This window comes from Ochotona curzoniae, unplaced genomic scaffold (assembly GCF_017591425.1).
Source record: "Ochotona curzoniae isolate NIBS_2020 unplaced genomic scaffold, NIBS_Ocur_1.0 scaffold_2453, whole genome shotgun sequence".
Taxonomy (NCBI): domain Eukaryota; kingdom Metazoa; phylum Chordata; class Mammalia; order Lagomorpha; family Ochotonidae; genus Ochotona; species Ochotona curzoniae.
This window is the reverse complement of record NW_024467094.1, coordinates 14,518,943-14,541,172: the sequence shown is the minus strand read 5'-3', so window position 1 is coordinate 14,541,172 and position 22,230 is coordinate 14,518,943. Positions and strand designations below refer to the sequence as shown.

Here is a 22,230-nt window from a genome sequence, read left to right as displayed (position 1 = left end):
CAGAGAGAAAGATCTTCCATCCGATGATTCACTCCCTAAGTGGCCACAACAGCTGGAGCGGAGCTGATCCGAAGCCAGGAGCCAGAAACTTCTTCTGGATATCCCACAAGGGTGCAGAGTCCCAAGGCTTGGGCCGTCCTCCACTGCTTTCCCAGGCCACAAGCAGGGAGCTAGATGGGAAGTAGGGTCGTTGGGATTAGAACTGGTGCCCATATGGGATCACAGTGCGTGTAAGACAAGGACTTTGGCCACTAGGCTACCATGCCAGGTGCCCTCCTGCACACTTTTGAAGGCCAGGGCCACACCTGCCACTTCCCTGGGTATAGACAGCTGGGTAGGGAACACCTATGAGGGCTGAGGGGCCACAGGCAGGAACAGGACAAGTTCACAAATTACTAAGGCCTGACACAGTACATGTTACAGTGGAGATGCCCAGAGCACCAGGGCAGTAGAAGAGGGAGCAGCTGGGACGACTTCCAGGGAGGGACGTTAGCGGCACCACCATGGACCATCCTCTGTGAGAGGCACTTCAGCTTCTCCTGCCCTCGTGCCCCCAGGGAAGGACTCAGAGCCCGACGGCCATCGCTGTTAAAGCCACGGAGCTGGGACTCAAATCCAGAGCTGTCTGGTTCTGACAATACTGACACCCATCCTGTTCCCACTGCACGGACGGCTGTGTGTGGGCACATCTACTCTAGGATTCCAAGAATGGTAGAGTGACCGCCAGAACAAATGAATCACTTTCAGAGAAAAGTAGAAGAGCAGGAAGACAAAGATGAAAAACACACAGAAGAAACAGAAGAAAATCATGTTCTCTCCAAACCTCACGTCATGATTGGCTGGAATAGCAAACATAAAGGATGCTGGCAACATTGCTGCGCTGAGAGAAGCTGGGGACACCACCAGCGTGTCACACCTGCTTGCTGGTTGTCCCAACCTACAAAGCTGGTCAATGTTTCAGAACACAGGCTGCAGACTGGTTCCAGAAGAGAGGTCTCTCAGTTGCAAGAGGCTTTAGAACAGCTTCTTCGCTGGGCCTTGGTCTCTCAGTTTTGCTTTTTATACTGCAAGAAGAGAGGGAAGAAGATGGTGAAGGAAGCCACCAGGGAGAGAGGACTGGAGTGGGAACCTCAAGAACTGCATGATCCAGGTCTTGCCTGGCTCCTGCATGGTTTTCTGGAGGTGTAGGGACCCAGGCAGGAGGCACCAGACATCTTTTTAAATCGGAAAAGGCAGCTGAGAGGAGTGGGAAGGGAGGATATCAAAGAAGCTGAGGAAATCAAGACCAAAAAGTGAGGTTCTTCATCCTTCTCCGTTTTATTTTTTGGGGAAAAAACATCTTAGGTAGAGAAGGACCCCAGCAGCTCAGAGTTCAATCAGTTTTAAAAAAAAGTGTCCTGGGCCCCAACCCTAGAGATTCAGACTTACAAGTACAAGGAGAGGGGAGCCCTCCAGTTCCCTGGGTCACTAACACCAAAATTCATGGACCAAGTAGCCACCTGCAGCCCTGCCTCACTCCCTTCCACCCTCAGGTCCCCTGCCTAAGGCTGGCCTCCCACAGACAGGGCACTCACTGCCCAGGCACCAAACTGCTGCCAGCTCTGCCCCAGCCTTTTCCTCCTCCTGGTTGTCTCAGCGCACCCCTTGGGCACCTCTGGCAAAAATCTGCCTTCAGACATGAACATTACTGTGCACCATGGGAGACAGCAGGGATGGTCCACATAACTAGGTCCCTGTCACACATGTGGGAGACCTAGATCAAGTTCCCCAGCTCTGTTATGACCTCTTGACCCAAAACAGAAGCATGCTAGGAGTGAGCCAATGGGTGGGAGCTCTGTTTATTTCTCTCTCTCTCCTTCAAATAATCTTTGAAGTGATTAAGGATAACACACATGCACACCTTGCCAAAAACAAATGCTGCCAGAAGGGATCACTTTTCAGCTCCTAGGGGAGGAGAGTGAGCCGACCCAGGCATGGACCATTTCCAACTATTGGGCAGAGGCGACTCCTAGTGGTCACAGAGATTAAAGCCATCATCAGCCTGCTGGGCAATGGAGGCAGCACTTACTTTGTTCATGATCCAGTCGGCATCTTCAATAGCTCTTTTAATAATCTGCTGGATTCTCTCAGGGTTGTCTTCATCCGAATGAACCCGGAAACTCTGGCAGTACAAGAATAAAGAAATGATGGCCAGGCAAAATTCACAGAGCAGACCGCAAGGCACACTGCTGTACTGCTCAGTACACTGAGCTCAGGTACACTGCTCAGTCTTTCTACTCAGCATCCTGCCCATCCTCTGACAACAGCTGGGGCTCTTGTGCTCAGAGATGGGAAGTGTGCTGCTAAGCGACCTCACTTGAAGGCTGTTCTCTTTGTGAAGCTTCCACTCCTGCCAGCATGGCAACTGCAAGAAGGAAGCCTGGCCCCAGAGTTGCCCCAAATCACGCTGGGCCAGAGAGGAGGGCTCCAGCATTGAGTCTGATTTACTGATCACAGGAAGCATTCCTGCCAGGGTGCGCCTTCTGCAAAGGCTTTGCAACAGCAAGGAGCAGGACTGTCTTTTGGCCCAGTGGGAAAGGGCACATGGAGAAGGGAGGTGAGTGGGAGGTGACTCAGGTGGATTCAGTAAAGCCCGAGCCAGAGCATGAGCTGCTGGGGAGTTTTTGCTTTTTTTTTCTTTTTTAAACTTTATTTCATACAGATTTCCCATCTGCTGGTCCACTTCCCAAATGCCCAGACCAGGCCAAAGTCATTAGGCACTAATATAAAAGCCAGGTCTCCCAGATGGACAACAGAAGGTCAGTTACTCAATCCACCCTATTATCTCCAAGGATGCACCCTGGGAGGCAGGAAGTGATGGATAGTGCCTGGGTAACTGTCACCAGCACTGGAGATCCTGATGAAGTCCCTAGTTCCTGGCTTCAGCCTGGCCCAGGTCTGCCTGTTGCAGGCAGTTGCAAAGTGAACCTGTAGACAGGTCCCAATCTTTCAAAAAAAAAAAAAAAGCTAACCGGAATTACCAATTGCTAACACTTTGCTACACTTGCTTCATCTTTTGCTTTTTCATGGCTTTTTTTCCAGAGGCATTGAAAAATGAGTTGCAGCCTTGATGCCTTTAACTCCGTCCATACATATTTCCTCCTGACAAAAATTTCCCCCCTTACAGAACCAGAATTAGACTCAGAAAGTTTAACACTGATATGATACCGTTCTCTAATCGACAGCACCTATTCCAGTGTCATGTGTTGCCCCAGTAATGTCCTACAGAGAAATCTTTTCTGTCTGGTCCAGGTTCCAGAACTATCACAGCTCTTTACACAGTAGTTCTTCTGCCTGTCTTTGTGCTTCAAGATGCTGGCATTTTTGCTGAAAGCAGCCAGGAAGTGATGTGCTAAACACCCTGATGGTTTCTCACGATCACATCAGGCTGTGCATCACTGGCTGGGATGCCTGTCACATGAAGTTGTGTCCATGCTCTATTGTGCTTGTCCGCTGAGCTGTCTGCTTTATTCAGGCCCTGGCAAGGAGCTGGGAGTTGCATGATGTATCCTGGACAGACAGGAGCTAGGCTGGATTCCCAGCATGGGCTTCCTGTGGCCCTTCTACACTGTCTCCTGACCCTGGGCTCCAACCCCTCACGTTGCCCCCTTGAAGAAGCCCCCCAGTCCCAGCATTCCCTGCTCCTACCTGCCTGATAGCATGCTTGTAATGCTCCTGGATGCCCTTGGTCGGCAGCTGCTGGCAACAGCGCAGCAAGTATCGGTAGAGCTGCAGTGGCCTCTGGACCAGCTCTGCCCCCGGCAGTGGGGCCATGTGTGAAGACTTCTGTCCCTGGAAAACACAGAGCATTGCTTCTCAAGCATCCAACCCTCAGAGGAGCAGGCCAGAGGCAGTGCAGGGACATTCGGGGGTCTCCCCCATGGAACCTGCTCCAGAGCCTGGGGCTAGGTGTTCAGCCCTGCAGAAGCCCAGTCCAGAGCAGAGCCACAGGGACCAAGGGCGGTATAGGGGACATGCATGACCTCAGCCTTGAGGTCTTTTGTTGAGCTCTTTTCCAGGGACTTGGTGGGAGGTGGCACTGACAGGCAGGGCAAGGGAGACAGATAGACCTCTCTTAAATCATCAAGCCAGGGCAGGCACCAGACAACAGGTCAGTATCTAGCAGGGCTACTCCAAGTGCAACCCTGAACCTGCAGCTCCAGCATTGCCCTGTTAGAAATGCCAAGTCTGGGAGGGGTGGGGGAATCCCAATGCCTATAACACTGTGTCACATAATGCAATACAATTAATAAAAAGAAAAAAAAGAAATGCCCAGTCTTAGGCCCACCCAAACTGCCTAGCACAGGGGTGGGGAACCTCTATGCTGCAGGGCCATCTGAAATATTAATAATCTCATTTATGTGCCAGACAAAATTATCAACTTAAGGATTAGCTTGCTGTCTTCAGTGAATTTCAAGTCCCACCCACAATGGCCTTAGCAAGTCAGTCTACATGATTCAGTGGGTGTAATAGGACCCATGAGCTGGACATTCTGACTGCTGTCCCAGGTTGTGCTAACGAGCTGCCCAGCAGACCTGCAGCCCTTCTGAGCCTAAGAAGCAGCTGCATATAGGGACCCAGCCCAGAATTCTGTCACTCTTTCATATAAATAGATAACTAACATTAAAAAAAAAAGTATATGGAAGTATAGAGAGGTCTACAAATAACTCATGGAAAATTCATCTTACGGAAAAACTATGAAAGAATTTCAACTTTTTTGTATCCTGGGCAGGTATTTGATGCAGTGGCAATTTCTCAGGGCCTGGTGTGATGGTCTAGTGTCTAAATCCTCAAATTGCATCTGCCAGGATCCCATGAGAGTGCCAATTTGTGTTCCCGCTGATCCACTTCCAGTGGACAGGGATCTCTGTCTCTCCTCTCTGTAAATTTCCCTTTCCAACGAAAATAAATCTCCATCTTTCTCCAAAATAATAAAAAATACATTTTAAAAAATTAAAGTAGAAAACTGCCTCTGTTATTACTGTTTTGCACCAAAATTAACATCTTTTACTTCCAATTTTTTAAAGCTTTATTTGGAAGAGAAATCTTCCATCTACTGGTTCACTCCCCAGATGGCTTCAATGGCCAGGGCTGGGGAAGACCAAAGCAGAGCTTCTTCTAAATCTCCCATGTGGGGGGCAGGAACTCAAGTATTTGGTCCATAACGTTACTTTTCCAAGATCATTAGCAGAGAACTGGACCAGAAGTGCAGCAACCTGGACAAGAACTGGTGTCCATATGGGATGCTGGCATCATAGATGGTGCTTTATCCACTATACCATAATGCCAGCCCCAAATTCCTTTTTCCTACAAACTTTCTGAAGTTCCCCTCACAGTGGACCATCAACTGTACATATTTAAAGTGTACAAGTTGGGCCTTTTTAGTAGATGAAAATAAGTTTTTAAAATTATCAACTTGGGTCCAGTATGGTAGCCTAGTGCCTAAAGCCCTCATCTTGCATGTGCCAGGATCCCATATGGATGCCAGCTCGTGTCCCAGTGGCCCCCTTCCCATCCAGCTCCCTGCTTGTGGCCTGGGAAAGCAGTTGAGGACAGCCCAAAGCCTTGGGACCCTGCACCTGAGTGAGAGACCTGGAACACCTGGAAAAAGCTCCTTGGTCCTGGCTTCAGATCAGCTCGGTTCCGGCCACTGCACCTACTTGGGGAGTGAATCAATGAATGGAAGATCTTCCTCTCTGTCTTTCCTCCTCTTTGTATATCTGACTTTCCAATAAAAATAAACAAATCTTTAAAAAATAATGAATGAATAAATAAAAGGCAGAACAAGAGAGAAATATTTCAATCACTGATTAATTCTCCAAATGTCTCTAACAGCCAGGGCTGAGCCAGGCTAAAGCCAGGAGCCCAGACTGCCCCCAGGTTTCCCACAGGGAGATCAGGGGCCCAAGCAACCGAACCACATCCACTGCCTCACTGGATGGCTGGACAGGAAGTTGGATCTGAATCAAAGCTGCTGGTCACTCACCAGCACTCTGATATGGAATGCTGGCATCATTAAGCACTGGCTTAACCTGCACACAATTTGATGGTTCGGAGGATATGTGAATATCTGAGATATCGTCATCATAATTGACTGTAAACACAGCCACTATCTTCAAAAGTCACCTCATGCTTTCTTATGATCCTTCCCTCTGTCGTCCCCACTTCCTTACTACTGAGGAATCACACATCTGCCTTTTGCCACAATAGCCTGATATGTATTTTCTCAAGTTCTCTATGAAGGGAATTACAGAGCAGGCTTTTTGTATCTGTGAGGCCTGTATTTTTACCCCCTGTATCATACCAGCTCTTTCCAAAGAACTCATAACTCTTTTTTGAAGGAAATTAGAAGAGCATAGCTTTTTTTTTAAATAGTAGCTTCTAGAACGTTCAGTACTTGTTAGCCCTTGACTAAGTGTCCCCTAGTCCATCACCACACCTCTCTCCGTGTTGACTGCCTGACAAGCCCCAGCCTGGACCTCTGCCTGGCACCCAGTGTGATGTCCCTGCCTCCCATCAAACAGGCTCTGGAACTGGTTGGCCCCAGAACTTCTCCCAAATGGCTCAGGTCACTGAGTATATCGCCTAGTACTCCTGCACATGCACCTGCTGGGATGTGGTGGACCCTTTCTACCTCATCCCTGTGGAGAACCATATTCACCCTTCCTGATCCAGCTTGGGGTCATTCCTCCAGGAAGCCTTCCTGGCTGTTCATCCCACAGACAGTAAAAACCACTGCGTCCTTCCCCTGGCACCACCACACTGCTTCCCACACTGGGCAGCAGTCCATCAGCTGCCGTGCCTGAGGCCTACCCCAGGAAGAGCACCTGCCCTCAGCAGGCTTCACACTGTATAGTGGAAGCGAAGGAATCTGTTTTGTTCTCTGCATACAGACTTTCCTTCTCAGAGACAGAGTTAAAAGGAAGATGAAGAGACTGGCCCTCATGTTGTAAAATCATATGAAAACGAGAAAGACAAAACCAGAATGCCCTTAAACCACAAAGGGGGGCTCCAGGCACAGCAGCCTAGTGGCTGAAGTCCTCGCCTTGTATGTACTGGGATCTCATATGGACAACAGTTTGTGTCCCATCCACATCCCTGCTTGTGGCCTGGGAAAGCAGTCAGGGATGGCTCAAAGCCTTGGAACTCTGCACCTGCGAGGGAGACTAGAAACAGCTCTGAGCTCTGGCTCTGGAGCAGCACAGCTCCAGCTGTTGCAGCCACTTGGGGAGTGAATCAGCAGGAGCTTCCTCTGCACCTCTCCTCCTCTTTATAGATCTAAAGAAATCTTAAAAAGAAAAAAAAAAATTTAAAACACCACAAAGGGAAACTCTTTAGGCAGCTGCTTTCAGAAGCACCTCCCTCTGTGGCCCTCAGCAATACCCCACTAGCCATCTCCATGGTTTTAGCGCCACCTCCTACCCCCACCTCTAGTAACAGCCCCCTATGCCACTCCAGCTGCCACTCCCCAGTTTTCAACTGACCAATTCACACAGGCACTAGGATTGATCATAGACAGGCACATGATGGAGGCTGATCCAGTCAGAACTAATCCTGACAGCTTTACAAGACAGAGGGAAAAAATCCAGCTTTTCACTCCCCCTCATCCCACAATACTTCATGCCAAGAGGACTTGCCCCCTAGTGTCCTGAATCATGCTGCCTCTTCTAGAAGTCGGAGGCTGCAGGCACAGAGCTGAGAGTCCAAGAGAAACCACAAAGTAAAAAATGCACTGACCCCCCCACCCCTACACTTTTCATTGCTTACAACCAACTCATCCTCTCTTACCAAAGTGGCTTGGGTTTTTTGTTTGTTTGTTTGTTTTGTCACCTGCAACCCACACCTGGTGGACAAATATCAACTTTCCAATTTTACTTTCATGATGAGACCCAATGGTTCCAGCAAGGCCTCCTCAAGGCCCTCATGCTAGGAATTGTCAACTACCAGGCCAGCCAATGAGGGTGCCCAAGCTCTCCAAAGGTGACCACGCAGGACATACCACCAAAGCCCCCAACCTGCTCCACTGGCAGGCTTCCCCAAACTATAAAAAGTGCTAATCAAATATTGTAAAATGCTAGTCATCTAACAGATGGTTACCATCTGTAGTCCTCAAAATTAACATTTGGAAAGAGCACAACTCCCTTTCGTTACTTAAATACCCAGGCAATACTTAGTAACCAACCTAGCAAGTATGGGCGGCCAATTATTTTCAGCTCAATTATAAGACTTAGTCATTCTCAGTAATAACTAGTAAAGAATACATGTGTGGGTCCACTTGAAGGAGCTAAACTAAAAATGTTTTAATTTAATTTGAAATGTGGGTTTGCTATTAGTAGAGGGGCAATGCAACTCACAGCATCATTGCTAAAACTGTGGTCCAACCCTCTGGTCCTGGCAATGCTTGCCTCACTTCTCCTACCCTTTGGCCTAGACCTACACTCCCCCGACCCCCACCCGGCACCAGTGGTGTCCCTCCATCTTCACACGCAATCAAACTAAAAGCATCACAGTCATCCAGCAATCCTCCTCCCTCATCACGGGACTGGTTTTAGTCCTGTGAAATGCTACCTCTGAATGTTCCTGCTCTCAACCCTACTGCATGGCCTTGGCTCAGATTCTTGTCACTTCTCACTGGGACAATCACAGCAGCTCCTTCCCTGGACTTTGTTTCCAATCCATTTACCTTCCATCTACTCTCCACCCAACAAACTGGGTGAATCTTTTGGAAATATATCTCTCAGAGTGCTCTGTTCCTTTCCTAAGCCCTTCAATGTTCACTCCTACTCCTCACTGTTCATGGCCACTTTTACCAAAATGGGGGACAAAAGCCTGAAATTATTTTAAGCAGTATATAGACAGCGTTCTTATATTGTGATGGCTTTGTTTATTTTCATGGGTATCTCATGTAGGAGAGGTGGACTCCTGGTTTCTGCCAGGTTGTGGGCGGTGGGGAAGTGAATCAATGGATGGAAGATTTCGATCCTTCCTCACAGCTCTCCTGTTTCTATTTATTGCTCTACCTTCCAAACAAATTAAAATAAACAGAAGTTTAATAAAAGCTTATGAAAAATTAGAATTAGGAGATGATAAAGGAGCAGGCACTGTGGCATAGGGAGCTAAGCTACCACTTGGGATGCCTGCACCCCATATCAGAGTGCCTGGTTCAAGTCCCAGCTTCTGACCCAGTTTCTTCTTGATAATATTCCTGGAAGGTATCAGGTAAGGGTCCACAAATGTGGGTCCCTGCCACTAATGTGGGAGACCTGGAATAGGTTCCTCGCTCCTGGCTTCAGCCTAGCCATGGTCAGTTAACTGGAGAGTAAGCCACCAGATGAAAGACGGAAGAAAACGCCTCGATTCTTAGGAGACATAAGCAGTGATGTCCCAAGGTGATGTGACGTCAGGTCTGTAACTTGCTCCCAAAGAGTTAAGCCAAAAGCAACATGGAAAAGGGAGTGAGAAAGAAAGGGGGGGGAAAAAAACCAGGGAAAATGTTAAGATCGTGTTTGGATGGCAGGTGGGAGGAGTGGACATGATGCTGTCACTTCAACTTTTGTGTCTTTGAAATGTGTTATTAAAAAGATCATCTTATGAACATGTCTGGCAGGGAGGGAGCCATCCTGCTTTCCGCCCCGCTGTGGGGAGCTTGCAGTGTGAAGAAAGGCACCTCCTTTCCATCTACTGAAGTTGTGGAAGGTCTCTCTGCTCCTGAGTGAAAATCTGCTGCTGCTGTAAAATTCCGCTCATCAGTCTAACCTTCTCCCTACCCCTACCCCCAGTTTCCCATGATTCAAAGTTAACTTTCCTTTGCCCTCACAGCCATCCTGAAGCTGCTGTCATCCCCCAAAGCTTCTCCACCGGCCTCAGCCTCCTCCCAGACCGTATCCTGTGGAGAAACAACAGCTTGGCTCCATCACTGAATCCAGGGACAGTGGCACTGATATCTCTTTTGACCTGGGAATTCAAAGAATGTGTTCAGACTGCATTCCCTGCTTGGGCCCTCCTGCTCCCAGGTATTCACCTCCCCTAGTCTGACCTCCCTCCTCCTCAGAGCCATGTTTCCTAAAGTCTGTTTCTCCATCTTGTATTTTGTTGGTTCAGTCCAGAGTCACTATCTGCCACGATCCTCGGGGCTTCCAATTCTGCTACTCCACACAGCAAATGCATCAAAACAATCACGTCCCAGGTAATCCTGTCACATGCGCAGCAACACTCAGAGCTTAGAGTTTGGACAGGAGTCTGGATTCAGCCCTGGGACCACAGAGATGAATGGGCTGATGAACCTGGCTCTGCCTGTCACCTCCTGCAAAGCTAATGACATCTCTCCTATGCCAGGTAGGAGAGATGTGCTTGTGTACTCCCATTTAACCCCCACAACCTCACTAGCTCATTTGAGATTCTGAGAGGTTAAGAAATTTGCCAAAGACCACACAGCTAATACACCACAAAGCAGGAACCAAACCTAGGCCTGATGAATTCCAAAGCTCATGCCATTACTTGCTTGGTGATACCACCTGCACATGTTTACATCTGAACCAGCCCTCACATACTTGGCAAATCAGAGATAAAGATCCTACAAAAAACTCTCCCAAGGCCATACAAGACCATTTGTAAAAGCCTATTATCTGGTACTTCTCAGCCTTCTCCACAAAATTTTGTCCTATGGTTTTCACAGACACTGATAGCATCTATAGCTTCCCCTGCACAGGGATGAAAAGAGTCACCACACTGATGTCAATTACACAGATAAAGAAAAGGGACAACTAAAGAAACACTACAAAAAAATATTTTTTTTTTCAAAAAAGCCTCATGAAATCCAAAAAAGGATACAACAGAATTAAGGGAAAGGAGAACTGAAGCCACAAAGGGAATTTCCTGGGAGAAAAGCAGTGCAGCTATCTAGAAATGGGCCTACAGTTCCCTTTGATGCCACGTCTTCTTCCCAAACCTGTGTCCTGACACGGGGCACCTAAAAATAAGTAGGGAAAAGTCATACATTAAAGAGAGATGGAACTGCAGAAAATAGCCAGAAATCACACCCTACTGAACATTGGTGCAAGCTATATTAAGGCCGCTCTTAAAATATGCAATTATTCTCCTTGATGGGAAAAGTAGGAGAGGAACAGAGGGTTCCGCTCCCTGCTGCAGCCCAGTCCAGGGCCACATCTGGCTGGTTTGTGATCTCCCCAGGCTGGAAAGAGGGGCACAACCCTTGCCTCCTACTGTCCCCTCCCACTTTGCCCAAGGCTCAACAGCCCCCATCAGTCCCCACTGTCACCACCTCTGTTCCCAGCTCTGCACCCACACCTTGCTTGGACTTTACAAACATCAGTCTCCCTCCGCCCAGTTCAAACCCTACAGTGCCATCTAAGGACACATCCTATGAAACAATGCATAGCACCATGACAGTTAACTTTGTCACTCTCCTTCAAGACCTCTAAGGACAGTTCTGTACCAACAGCTTCTAAAATCTGCCCCAACTTCTCTGATCAATCTTCTCTAACATTCCTTCCCACAAGATTTATTTATTTTCATTGGGAAGTCAGATATACAGAGCATAGGAGAGACAAAGATCTTCCATCAGCTGGTTCACTCCCCAAATGGCCACAATAGAGCTAAGCTGAGCCGAAGCCAGGAGCCAGAAGCCTCTTCCAGATCTCCCATGTGGGTGCAGGGTCCCAAGGCTTTGGGCCGTCCTTGACTGCTTTCCCAGGCCACAATCATGGAGCTGGATGGGAAGCAGGGCCACCAGAACATGAACCAAAACTCATGGGATCCTGGTGCAAGGTGAGGACTTGAGCCACTAGGTTACCACGCTGGGCCATGGGTATGGGATCCTAAACAAGTTTCTTAACTCTTAGCTCTCAGTTTATTTCCCATCTGTCAATGGGGATCCAACAGTACTTCCTACATGGAACTATTGTGCTAATGCTCTTTAATCACCTGGCACACCATATGCCATACACTTACCAACTATTGTTTCTGTTAATATCAACTCCAAAATGTGCTGTGTCGTTCCAACTAGACTGTGGTCCTATTGGCATATGCGAGGTCTAAGCGTGTAGTGAGTAGGGTTAGGTTGGGCTGTAGCATCCACTGGTTTGCATATGAGATGAGGCTAGAGACAGAAATGACTGGATGACTGCAACCATTAGTTTGTGTGTAGACTGCTGTGGGTGATGGACTGAACTGGACCTCATGGTGGCTGGCACACACAGGAGTCAGGTCTAGGGTCACCTCTGGTGAGATTTCTTTGGGAATCCCCTCCTAACTGGACCACTGTACTCGAAACTCCAACTATGGAGAAAACCACAAGATTTGTCATCTGACCATGGAGTATGTGTCATAACTGGGCCTCCTTTGTTGCTGAGGGCTGTGCAGGGGAAATTATGCCCAGACGCATATGGGGGACATTGCAGAGGACTTCCAGTACCACGGAGGACAGAACAAATTGGACAACTCTGCTGGCCAAGCTTTGACAGCAAGTATCTGGGCAAGTGAAGACTCTAGGGTGGACTGTCAGCCAATGGAACTTGGAATGACTTCTCCATTCTTGGAGCAATGAAATTAACAGCATCTCAGAACTACTGGAACCACTGAAGCAGTGCCCTGGGAACAAGTTCCACATCAGAGATCTAGGACGACACTGGGTGGCCGTCCTCCATCCCCGGGTACTGATGTGGTTAGAATGCTGGGAGTAATCCCTTTCTCTCTCCTCCCCTTCTAACTCTTATCTCACCTGCCAAGAGGCCAGGAACAGATGAACACACCCCAGATATGGGAAGAAAAAAAAAACTGGAAGTAATGTGTCATCCACTTTCCCCCATATCTCATCCCTTCCCACCCTAATCAGTGAGCCACATGGGCATACCACCTTCTCAACCATGTAAACATTAAAAATAAAAGATTCATTGTAAAAAAAAGAAAAAAAATGCTGTGCTCCTCTTCACATTTCCATTTCCCCACTTTAAATTCATCTATCCCAAGAACTCCTTTGTGTCTTTAAACATCCAGGCCCCCTGCCATCTCCTAAAGATGTCCGCCCCATGCTGTCCACCAGATTCATCATTACCATTTAGGTAACAATGAGATGGAGGAACATGGGACAGGACCCCAGTTTCAGAGCCTGCCTCCACGGTTTATTAGCTGTGCACTTTCAGGCAAGGTGCTTGGCTTCTCGGGTCTCTGCTTTCTCCCCTGCAAAGGAGAATAAAGATCAAGGAAGCTTATATAACTAGCACAGAGGTGGTACATGCTAGGTACCAGAACACCATCTTCCTCCTCCTTAATTTACTTTCCTGGCCCACTGTAAGTTTCTGGGGGAGACTAGATCGTAGCAATCATACCCCATAATTAACAGCACCTGGACCATAATGAGACCAAACCCCTACAATTTAACGGCTGCATCCAGCCTCTTATTTTAGCCCCTTTGATTCAAGGTGTGCTTGCTTGCCCTTTATCAAAGGAAATTAGCTGAACTGAAGAAGCGGTATAACTGGCCCTGCAAGGGTATAATCGCCAGACTCAAGAAGTCAATTGCTTCTCCAATAGATAGGAACCCTGATGGCCAGTAATGGTCTGGAGTGGCCTGAATAAAGCAATTCCATGTCCTTGGAGGATATAACTGTTACCTGCACATAACCTCCAGACCAATTAAATTCCACCTGGCCACAATAAAATCCCTAAAGAGCATCACTTTGCCAGTCAATCAAAGGAAGGTCACAAGCACCATTGACCAACCAGGAAGCCCCAATAGCAATCTATATTCACCCTTAACTCCTTGGAGTGCCTGGGAACTAAGCCAAAGCTGTCCAGCCAGTTGCTCTGCACTTTGTAACAAACATCTGCTTTCTTCTACTACCTTGATATCAGAAACTTAGGCTTTTCTGAGCAGTAGGCAAGAGAACTGGTTTAGGGATTCTACAGCAACTAGTTTGGGGGACTGTTTTGCAATAGCTGGCAACCATGAAGGAACTTAGTCCTCCTGAGTGCACATCTTGCCTGTAAGATAATAGCCCTTTGCCCACAGTCACCCCTGAGCACTTGTCTCAGGGACAATTCCAAGTAGTCTATTGTTGACCAGGCATCACTGGCTTAAGGTGTTTGACCTGGAGTTTCTGGGAGACGCCTTTAGTGAGTAGTGAGCTCGTACAGGGAACATTCTTTTGCAATAGTTTGGTTCACCTGCCACTAGACATTAGGTTTGAAGAGATGTTTCCCTCCTTTGAGCTGAAATAAGAAACTACCCTGAGACATGCTTTATAATTTACTGGCTCCATCCACAATCTAAATTCTTTCCAATAGGCCCAAGCTAGACAAATGGGCAATCAGATCCTATTTCACCTTATGGCCCTATAAGCTGTATTCTTCAAACTGGAAAATTTTCAGTTTTGAGCTCATGAGAAGAAAACAATGGTATTTTTCTATACCAAAGCATGGCTTCAGTATTCTTTGAGAGCTAGGAAACAAATGCCAGTTAAATAGATCTCCAGATAATACATCTATCTTCCAACTTGAATTTTTCTGTGAGAAAGAGGGAACATGGGAAGAAGACCTAATCACCACAAAAGCACAGGCTCTTACGTTATTCTATTAGAATGAACTAATACATAGAAAGTATAATATGCCAAGAATAATGGCTCAGAAAACAGGGCCTCTGAGTGGATCCTGAGCAGGTCTTCCGAGTCAGCACACAGAAGAACCTGTTGTAAAAATACCTATAGGCATGACAACACCGGTAAATCAGGGAGAACTGGCCAATAGAAGACTGGAAAGAACATGAACTGTCATCCCTCTAAGGGTGCCAGAATTCCAAGTGTAAAACACCTTCTCCTTAGGGATCAAGCAAAAATGGAACTACAACGCTTGATTACAGTCTTCCTGGAATATAGAATCCATTACCCCTGCAGGTCTCCCTCTAACTCTTCCATCTCACGTGCCAAGAGGCCAGGAACATGAGCACACCATTTCATCCAGATCTGAAGTATGGGAATCCAGGACTGAGCACATCCACCCATCAGTCCCCAACCCCCAGACTCCTACCTTGTCTGGGAGCATCCGCTGGCTGATGTTAGACTTCAAGAATGCATTCTTCTGTGTGCCAGTGGGCTGAGTGACAGGGTAGCTCTGCCCTCCAATGGGAACACCCAGGGGCTAACAGAGCAACACTGCTGGAAGGTTCTGTCCCAGGTCTCTAACACCTCTCCCAAGAAGTGCAGAGAACTCCATCTTGAGGATGAGGCATTCCTTTTGTATGTGCATGACGAAGACTATTCAGACAGAATACTACGACCATTTTCCTGGCAGAATAAGATTATGATGTCACAAAAAAGGCTCAAGTTTCCCAGCTCTCAGTAAAATGCTAGGTTTTAAATCAACACAGCATCAGGTCTGGCACAATAGTGTAGCAGTTCAAGTCCTCGTCTTGAGTGCACCAAGATCCCATATAGGTGCCAATTCTAATCCTGGCGGCCCGCTTCCCATTCAGCTCCCTGCTTGTGGCCTGGGAAAGCAGTCAAGAATGGCCCAAAGCCTTGGGAGCCTGCGCCTGTGTGGGAGACCCAGAAGAAGCTCCTGGCTTCGGATTGGTACAGCTCTGGCCATTGGAGCCACTTAGGGAGTGAACCATCAGACGGAAATATTCCTCTCTGACTCTCCTCCTCTCTGTATATTTGCCTTTCCAATAAAATAAATAAATCTTAAAGAAAAAAAAACACACACACAACATTGAAGAACTCATCTTGTAGACAGATGGAGAGTGGTCGTCCAAGAAGCCATCCCCACTACCAAGAGACAGTTACCGGGTTTGCTGATGATGGCTGGCTTTTGCTGCATCTTGGCATCCCACTTAGAACTAAATGTGAAACCTCAGTATGAGGCCTTAAAAGGCCCTCATAACAAATTAATGTGGAACAGGTAACACCAGGGAACCTTCCAGAACACTAAAGACATGACAATGGCACCAGCACTGGGGTTGCCAGACTTGGGGACTCCATTTGATCTCCTCATGTGTGAGATGCAGGGAGTAGGGCTAAATGTTCGAAATCAAGAGCTAAGAAAAATGAAATGCTTGGTGGCATACTCTTCAAAGAATCTCACTAGTATCACAAAGGCTGGCCACCATGTGGGAGAGCAATAGCAGCTGCCTGCAGCACATTATAGGATGCCAAGAGCTTCAAGTTCAGATAGGCCATTGCAGCAGACACAGCTCACTGCATGTCACCACTCCGAGAACAGCAAGGAGTCTACTGGCTCACTTCTGGCTGCCTGGGGAAACACCATGTCACACTGCTTGATAACCCAAATGTTATTTTAAAACCTGTATAGTCTCTGAATCCGGTGACCCAGCCCTCAGCGGCCTCTGGGGAAACCTCTGTGTGACTATTTACAAATGACTGACCACATGTATTCCAGTGAGCAAGATCCGACCAACGTCCCTCGGAAGGCTCCAGACCTAGAACTCGTCACAGATGGAAAATCAAGAGGCTGAGCTATGCAGTGGTGACACTTCCTCACATTCTAGAAGCATAAACACAGCCGCAAGGGTCATCAGCCCAAAAGAGTAAGCTCACCTTGGAAGAGCAAAACGTGCAAATAATTACACTAATTCTAAATAGGACTTTTCTGCACTGCTCACTTCAGAAAGGAAAGAAATAAAACAAACTTGAGAGATCTAGAAGTTACTAGACAGCACCAGAACCAAGTGCAGTTACGTGCTGTCCTGGACCCTCACCTGAGGAAACAGCAGAGCTGACCAAAGGCAGCAAAGGCAGCTGCAAGAACTATGAACCCTTCAGTGGTGGTACTTATTCCACATACAGATCTCAGTCCACAGCAGATGGCTCCCTGAGGGCCCTCACTCGATCCCGGGAATGGAGTTTTGACCCTACAAATGTAAACCCAGACCCCTGGCTAGTAAATGATCAAGGAGTAATTTCAGGTGCCTGAGCATCTGACAGAAAGTGAAGCTCATACATCAAAGCACCCACTTTGTATAAGATGCAGCACTCCAATGGATTCAGAAATATATAAATTGGTCTAAACACGTAGAGAACCAGAAACAATTATTCAAAAGTGCATAGTTATGTTAAGATCAACGCAAAGGCAGAGCTACCCCTCCTCAGCTAGAAGTGCAAACTAGGGAGAGGGTCTGGGGGGGAACTGGCAGACTACTGCAACACCAAGGGCAAAAGGAAACCCCAGGTTTTTGTTAGTGATGGAGGAGACTTTCACCGAGCAAACGCAGGCTTATTCCTGTCACTCAGAAAAGGCATCCGAAGTGGTTAAAATTTTGTAAAGAAAAAATAATCCCCAGATTTGGATTGCTTCTCTCAATTCTGAGTGACAAGGTCAGAGCATTCCTAGCTGGTCCCATGCAAGAAGGACCCCAACAAGGAGGAGTCAACTGGAATCTGCATGCCTCTAGGCAACCCCACCCAACAGCAAGACTGGGAAAAATAAACCACAACTAGAAAAACATAATAGTTACAGACCAAGAAACCACCCTGACTTAAGGTTCTGCAGGCTGCACTGCTCAGAATCCGGGTAGGCCTGCTACGCTGGTAGAAATGAGCCTATGTGCGAGAGAGGGGCCTACAGAGAACACAGCTCGGCAGAAGCCCAGCAGCACACCTTGGGAGTAGCCCAGTATCTTACACTACAAAGTCCTGTCCAGACTTCATAACTGGGCAGGTGGGCCAACCTGTCAAAGAGGGCTCCCCAGGAGAATCCTCCTGGCTCAGCCCCTAACCTCTCCCTGAGCCTGACCACCTCGGGAGATGAAACCCTCCCAGCCTTCCCCGAGGAAAGCACCAAGGGAAGCTCCTCTGCCTGGCTGGGTGGGCCACCCAGCCTGACAGCACTCAGGACTGAGACTTTGGTGGGAGTGTTACCTAGTTCACACTCAGCAGACCCTCTGTCCTGGAGGGGAAGGAGAAAGAACCCCACTGCGTTATCACTCTCTCCATCAAACCACATCACCTTGCTCTCCCTGTTTCAACTGGGCACTCGCTCTCTCAGGTTCCGTCTGCAGAGGTGCCCATTCGTTCTAACGGATGCTCTAGCTTTCTGAACTTTGCTACCTCACTTACCACTGCCCCCAATCTCACGCCTGAATTCTTTCTTGCATGAGTAAAAGAACTTATCTCACGTATGTCTGCTAACAGGCCCTCAAAGCACAGTTCAACCAAACCCACACAAGTCACACTGCTGGAGACTCTCTCTGCTCCCAGGGCCCTGGTGAACAATCTCATTTACAATGGAAAGAGTTGGGCCCTATTAGGTATGTGTAGTCCCTGAGACTGGTTCTCCACGCTACTCATTCATTTGCTTCTAACTGTACTTTACAAACATGTCCCCGCAGTGCTTAAACTCAGAGGCTGGCTCCTCCTTAAGAATTGGAAAGAGATCAGCTTCAACCTCACTGGGTAGTCAAACTGGAAATTTTCAGTTTTGAGTCCATGAGAAGAAAACAATGGTATTTTTCTATACCAAAGCATGGCTCACTGGGTAGTCTTTACAAGGTGCCACTTGTAAAGAAGCGAACATGTTAGTTACATTTACATTAACATCTGTTAAATGAGTTCACTGGCACGGGTCAAATTATGGATCCAACACACCCGCATAACCCCAATAAGTCCCAGCCAGCCTGACCAGGAGGAGGAAAGTACCACCCAGCAACCACTACTGCAAGGCAAAGCTGCACAGAGACCGGCCAAGCCTACTGTGATGCAGGGCAGTGCGGCAGCTGAACTGGGCCTAGCAAATGACACCTCAAAAATCACCTACAGCTTTGTTCCTTTAACCGTGAGCACCCCACAGGATCCCATCAAGCAGTCAGATCAGTCTCATCCGATCCCCTCAGGACTAAGGAAGAACAAAACACGAGGGAACTGAGACAAACCTTCCCATAATACAAAAACAAGATCCGGGCGCTTGTCTGTCTCCTTTAGCCCAAAGTGTCCTCACCTGCCCTTTATCGAAAGGTATTCAAGGAATTGAAGGAGAGGTAACTGGCCCTCTAAGATTCTAATCGCTAGACTCAAGAAGTCATTTGCTTCTCCAATAGATAAGAATCTTGATGGCTACTAATGGCCTGGGGTGGTTTGTGTGGAGAAAATTCCAGTTCCATGCAGAATGTAATCACCCCCTGTATATAACCTCTAAACTAACTGGAGCCAGCTGCTCAGAGTAGAAATTCCCTGAAGAGCAAGCACGTCACTGCATCATCAAAGTGAGATCCTAAGTGCCACTGACCAACCTGGAACTTGGTTGATTACACACGCACCTTCCAATCCCAACTTAAACCTATAAGATCCTTCACCCCTGGCCTGCACTACAGCTGAGGCTGAAAGGAGCAGACTGACACATACCTTCCAGGTGCTAGGCTGAGTCCTTCACAGGGACGACTGAGTCCACAACCTCCTGACCAGTCCCACCTAGCAGAGGAAGAAGACTGAAGCTCAAGGTTATCAACAAGGCGAGCCACAGGTGGGCTGCGCACCTGCCGGCCGACAAGCTTCCACCTGCCAGGCTCTTTCTAGACACACTCTGGGCTCACCTGAGGATTCCTGGCTCAGGCCCTTCCTCTGCTGCTCCTCCCTCTGACCTCTGCGCTGGTCTTCACACACCCTCTAGCTCCTTCCTGCCCAAGACCCACGTGGCTCTCACCCTAACCAACCCTGTCCCACTCCAAGTATGTAAATTTCAGCCCTTCTCTGACCACACCACAGACCCTGCTGTTTTTCTTCCAGGCAGTGATCACCACATGATACATATACATTCAGCTGTTTGCATCCCCCCACTGGAATGCAACAGTGTATCCCTGATACAATATAGTGCCTGACACATAGTAGGCCTGCATAAGTAAGGAACTATTCATTTGAGCACCAACAGGGAGCCAGGCAATACTGAAACAAACAAGTCTGAAGGGCAGCTCCTTTCCTCATGGGACTTACAAACAGGAGAAGATCACAAAAACTATTCTGTCACAACCTAAGCATCAACATATGGGGACCAGTGTTGTGGTAAAGTAAGTTAAGCTCTAATGCCAGCATTGCACATGGACCCCAACATCCAGGCAGGAGACTTAGAAGAAGCTCCTGTCTCCTGGCTTCAGACTCAGTTCCTACCATTTGAGGCCATCTGAGGAGTGAACCAGCAGATGAAGATCTCTCTCTCTCTCTCATTTCCGTCTAACTTTGCCTTTCAAATAAATACATAAATTATATATATTTAAAAAATCACCGTGTGACTGCAGGGATTCTCCAGCTAGTCAAGAATCGGAGACTTGAGAGACGGACACTAACCCTGAGGCCTGTGTATGTGAGGCCTGCAGGACAGTAGGGTTTGGGCAAACTTTGAAGGTGTTGGTGGTGGCAGAAGAGGCAGGGAACAAGCCTGGGACCTGCAGGAAGGTCTAAGGGAAAAAGGGAAACCCAAGGTAGCCCAGGGGAGGGCAAGAGTTGTCCAGGAGGCTGGACATACCCAGAAAGGCCTGGAAGGTGGAGTTCAGATGAGTCCTAAGGCTCACCAACTGATAAGTGGATAAAGAAAGCCAGGTACATTAATACTATGGCATATTATTCTGCAATGAAAAAAAAAAAGATGGGCCAACCTTGACAGCACTATGCTAAGTGGGCTGCATAACCAGGACACCCCCTTACATGCGCTGTCCACAGAGGGCAAACCTATGGACAGACACACATGATGGGCGAGACCCCCTACTCCCCTCGCCCCCCGGGCAAAGCGAGACTGAGACAGGTGGCAGCCAAACAGGGTGAGAAGACACGGACCGGGAAATAGAGGTCGCTGCTGAAGCAGGGGAACTGTGTGTGGTAAACGGTAACTGCACCGCACTGTTAGGGCTTAACCCCAGGCGGCAGGAGGCCTCAGCCACCGGGTGACACGCTGCAGAAGGAGCGGCGGCGGGGGAAGCAGGGGGACAAGAGGCTGCCCCGACGCCGCGAGCCGGACCACGAGCATCTCCTGGAGACCACCCCCCTTTGCACGGGACCCGCACGCCTGCTCCCTCCCGCGTGGGCCTTCGTGCTCCTCAGAGGCCTCCTGAGGTACCGCACGGCCAAGGCCGGCCCCAGAGGCACCCCCAGCCCTGAGGGAGAGGGAGGCGGCCCGAGGACAGCCACCGCCCCTCAACCCCAGGCCGCTACCCGCGTCCCCACCCTCGGCCTGGCACCGCTGCGCCTCACCCGCCTCCACTACGGACGCCACAGCCCCGGGACGCCGCGGCCACGGCGGCGACCACTGCGCCTGCGCCCCGCGGGCCAAGGCGAGTCCGCAGCGCCCTCTGCCGGCCGCGCGCGGGACTCAGGGTCCTACTGGGTGCTGCCCACTCTCCCTCCTGATCCGACCCCACCCGATTGACCGAAAAAAATGAAAGCTATTCCGGCTAAGAGCCAGCCTGCTCCACCTTCTGCTCCCGCTCTGTCTTCCGCCTGTTGCTGACCCGTATGTAAGCCCCGAAGGCAAGCTCTCCCCCATATTCCTGATTATGAATTGTGATACAAAAAAAAATTTTTTTTAACAGAGGCTGGAGGGTGGGGTTTGTTCCTGATTCATGACAAAGCTCGCTGGAAGACTTGTCTAAAATCTCTCCTCTGAATGACAGGAATTACGTTTGGATGAGAACCTGCGTTTTGAGCCCTTTTGCATCAAATTGCAGTCCCATAACACCTGTCCAAAGAATAAATATGACAGGAATAGGCACGCTTCCTTTCAGACCCATCTATAATTATAATTGAGGAGAAGAATCCAGAATTTAAAATCAGAAGCCACTGCCAGAATCATTCTTTGGAAATGAAATAATGCTTTTATATTAAGTAGGCTCTCCCTACTCTGATGTTGAAAGGCAAAGTGCCTCTCTGAATTGATGTAAATACAAGTTTTATAGCCTGAAAGAAATCCAGATGAGTTTTGATCCTGTTGAGCGACGCTGCTGCTCACCTCCTCCTCGGCTGACGTGTGAAAGGGAGTGAGTTTGTTCACGGGTGATGGTGCTTCTGCTCACGGCTCTCTGGGGCTTTTTAAACCCATGTGAAACGAAAGGCTGCTTTCCTTACGTGAATCCATGTGCATTTGATGGAACAGAACAACTCATAATGTAATACCTTCTTCTCACATCATCCTTTTCTTTTCTCTCTCTCTCATTTTTTTCTAAAGGAGAGCACTGCTCCC

At 48.4% G+C, this 22,230-nt stretch overlaps 1 protein-coding gene across 2 annotated transcripts; it reads right to left on the bottom strand.

The window, feature by feature from the left end:
* Window positions 1-136: 136 nt before the first annotated feature.
* On the bottom strand, window positions 137-21,287 carry LYRM9 (LYR motif containing 9). 2 transcript variants are annotated; one of them, XR_005885938.1, is made up of 5 exons: window positions 21,246-21,287; window positions 3,688-3,831; window positions 2,069-2,161; window positions 917-1,064; window positions 137-170 (listed from the first exon to the last, which is right to left on the bottom strand). XR_005885938.1 is itself a non-coding variant. In XM_041001334.1 (4 exons), the coding sequence occupies exons 2-4, from the start codon at window positions 3,811-3,813 to the stop codon at window positions 1,047-1,049; spliced, it is 237 nt and encodes a 78-aa protein (XP_040857268.1). In that variant the 5' UTR covers window positions 3,814-3,831; window positions 21,246-21,287; the 3' UTR covers window positions 210-1,046. The 2 variants fall into 2 exon arrangements, 1 of the variants encoding a protein (XP_040857268.1); XM_041001334.1 differs by lacking the exon at window positions 137-170 and having other exon boundaries at window positions 210-1,064.
* Window positions 21,288-22,230: the final 943 nt, after the last annotated feature.

What these genes read in the sequence shown, in the direction of transcription:
- LYRM9 (XM_041001334.1), bottom strand. Translation starts at nt 3,813, where the DNA reads ATGGCCCCACTGCCGGGGGCAGAGCTGGTCCAGAGGCCACTGCAGCTC. An exon ending in ACAAGCATGCTATCAGGCAG is followed by an intron (nt 2,162 to 3,687) that starts GTAGGAGCAGGG and finishes TTGTACTGCCAG; the next exon opens with AGTTTCCGGGTTCATTCGGA.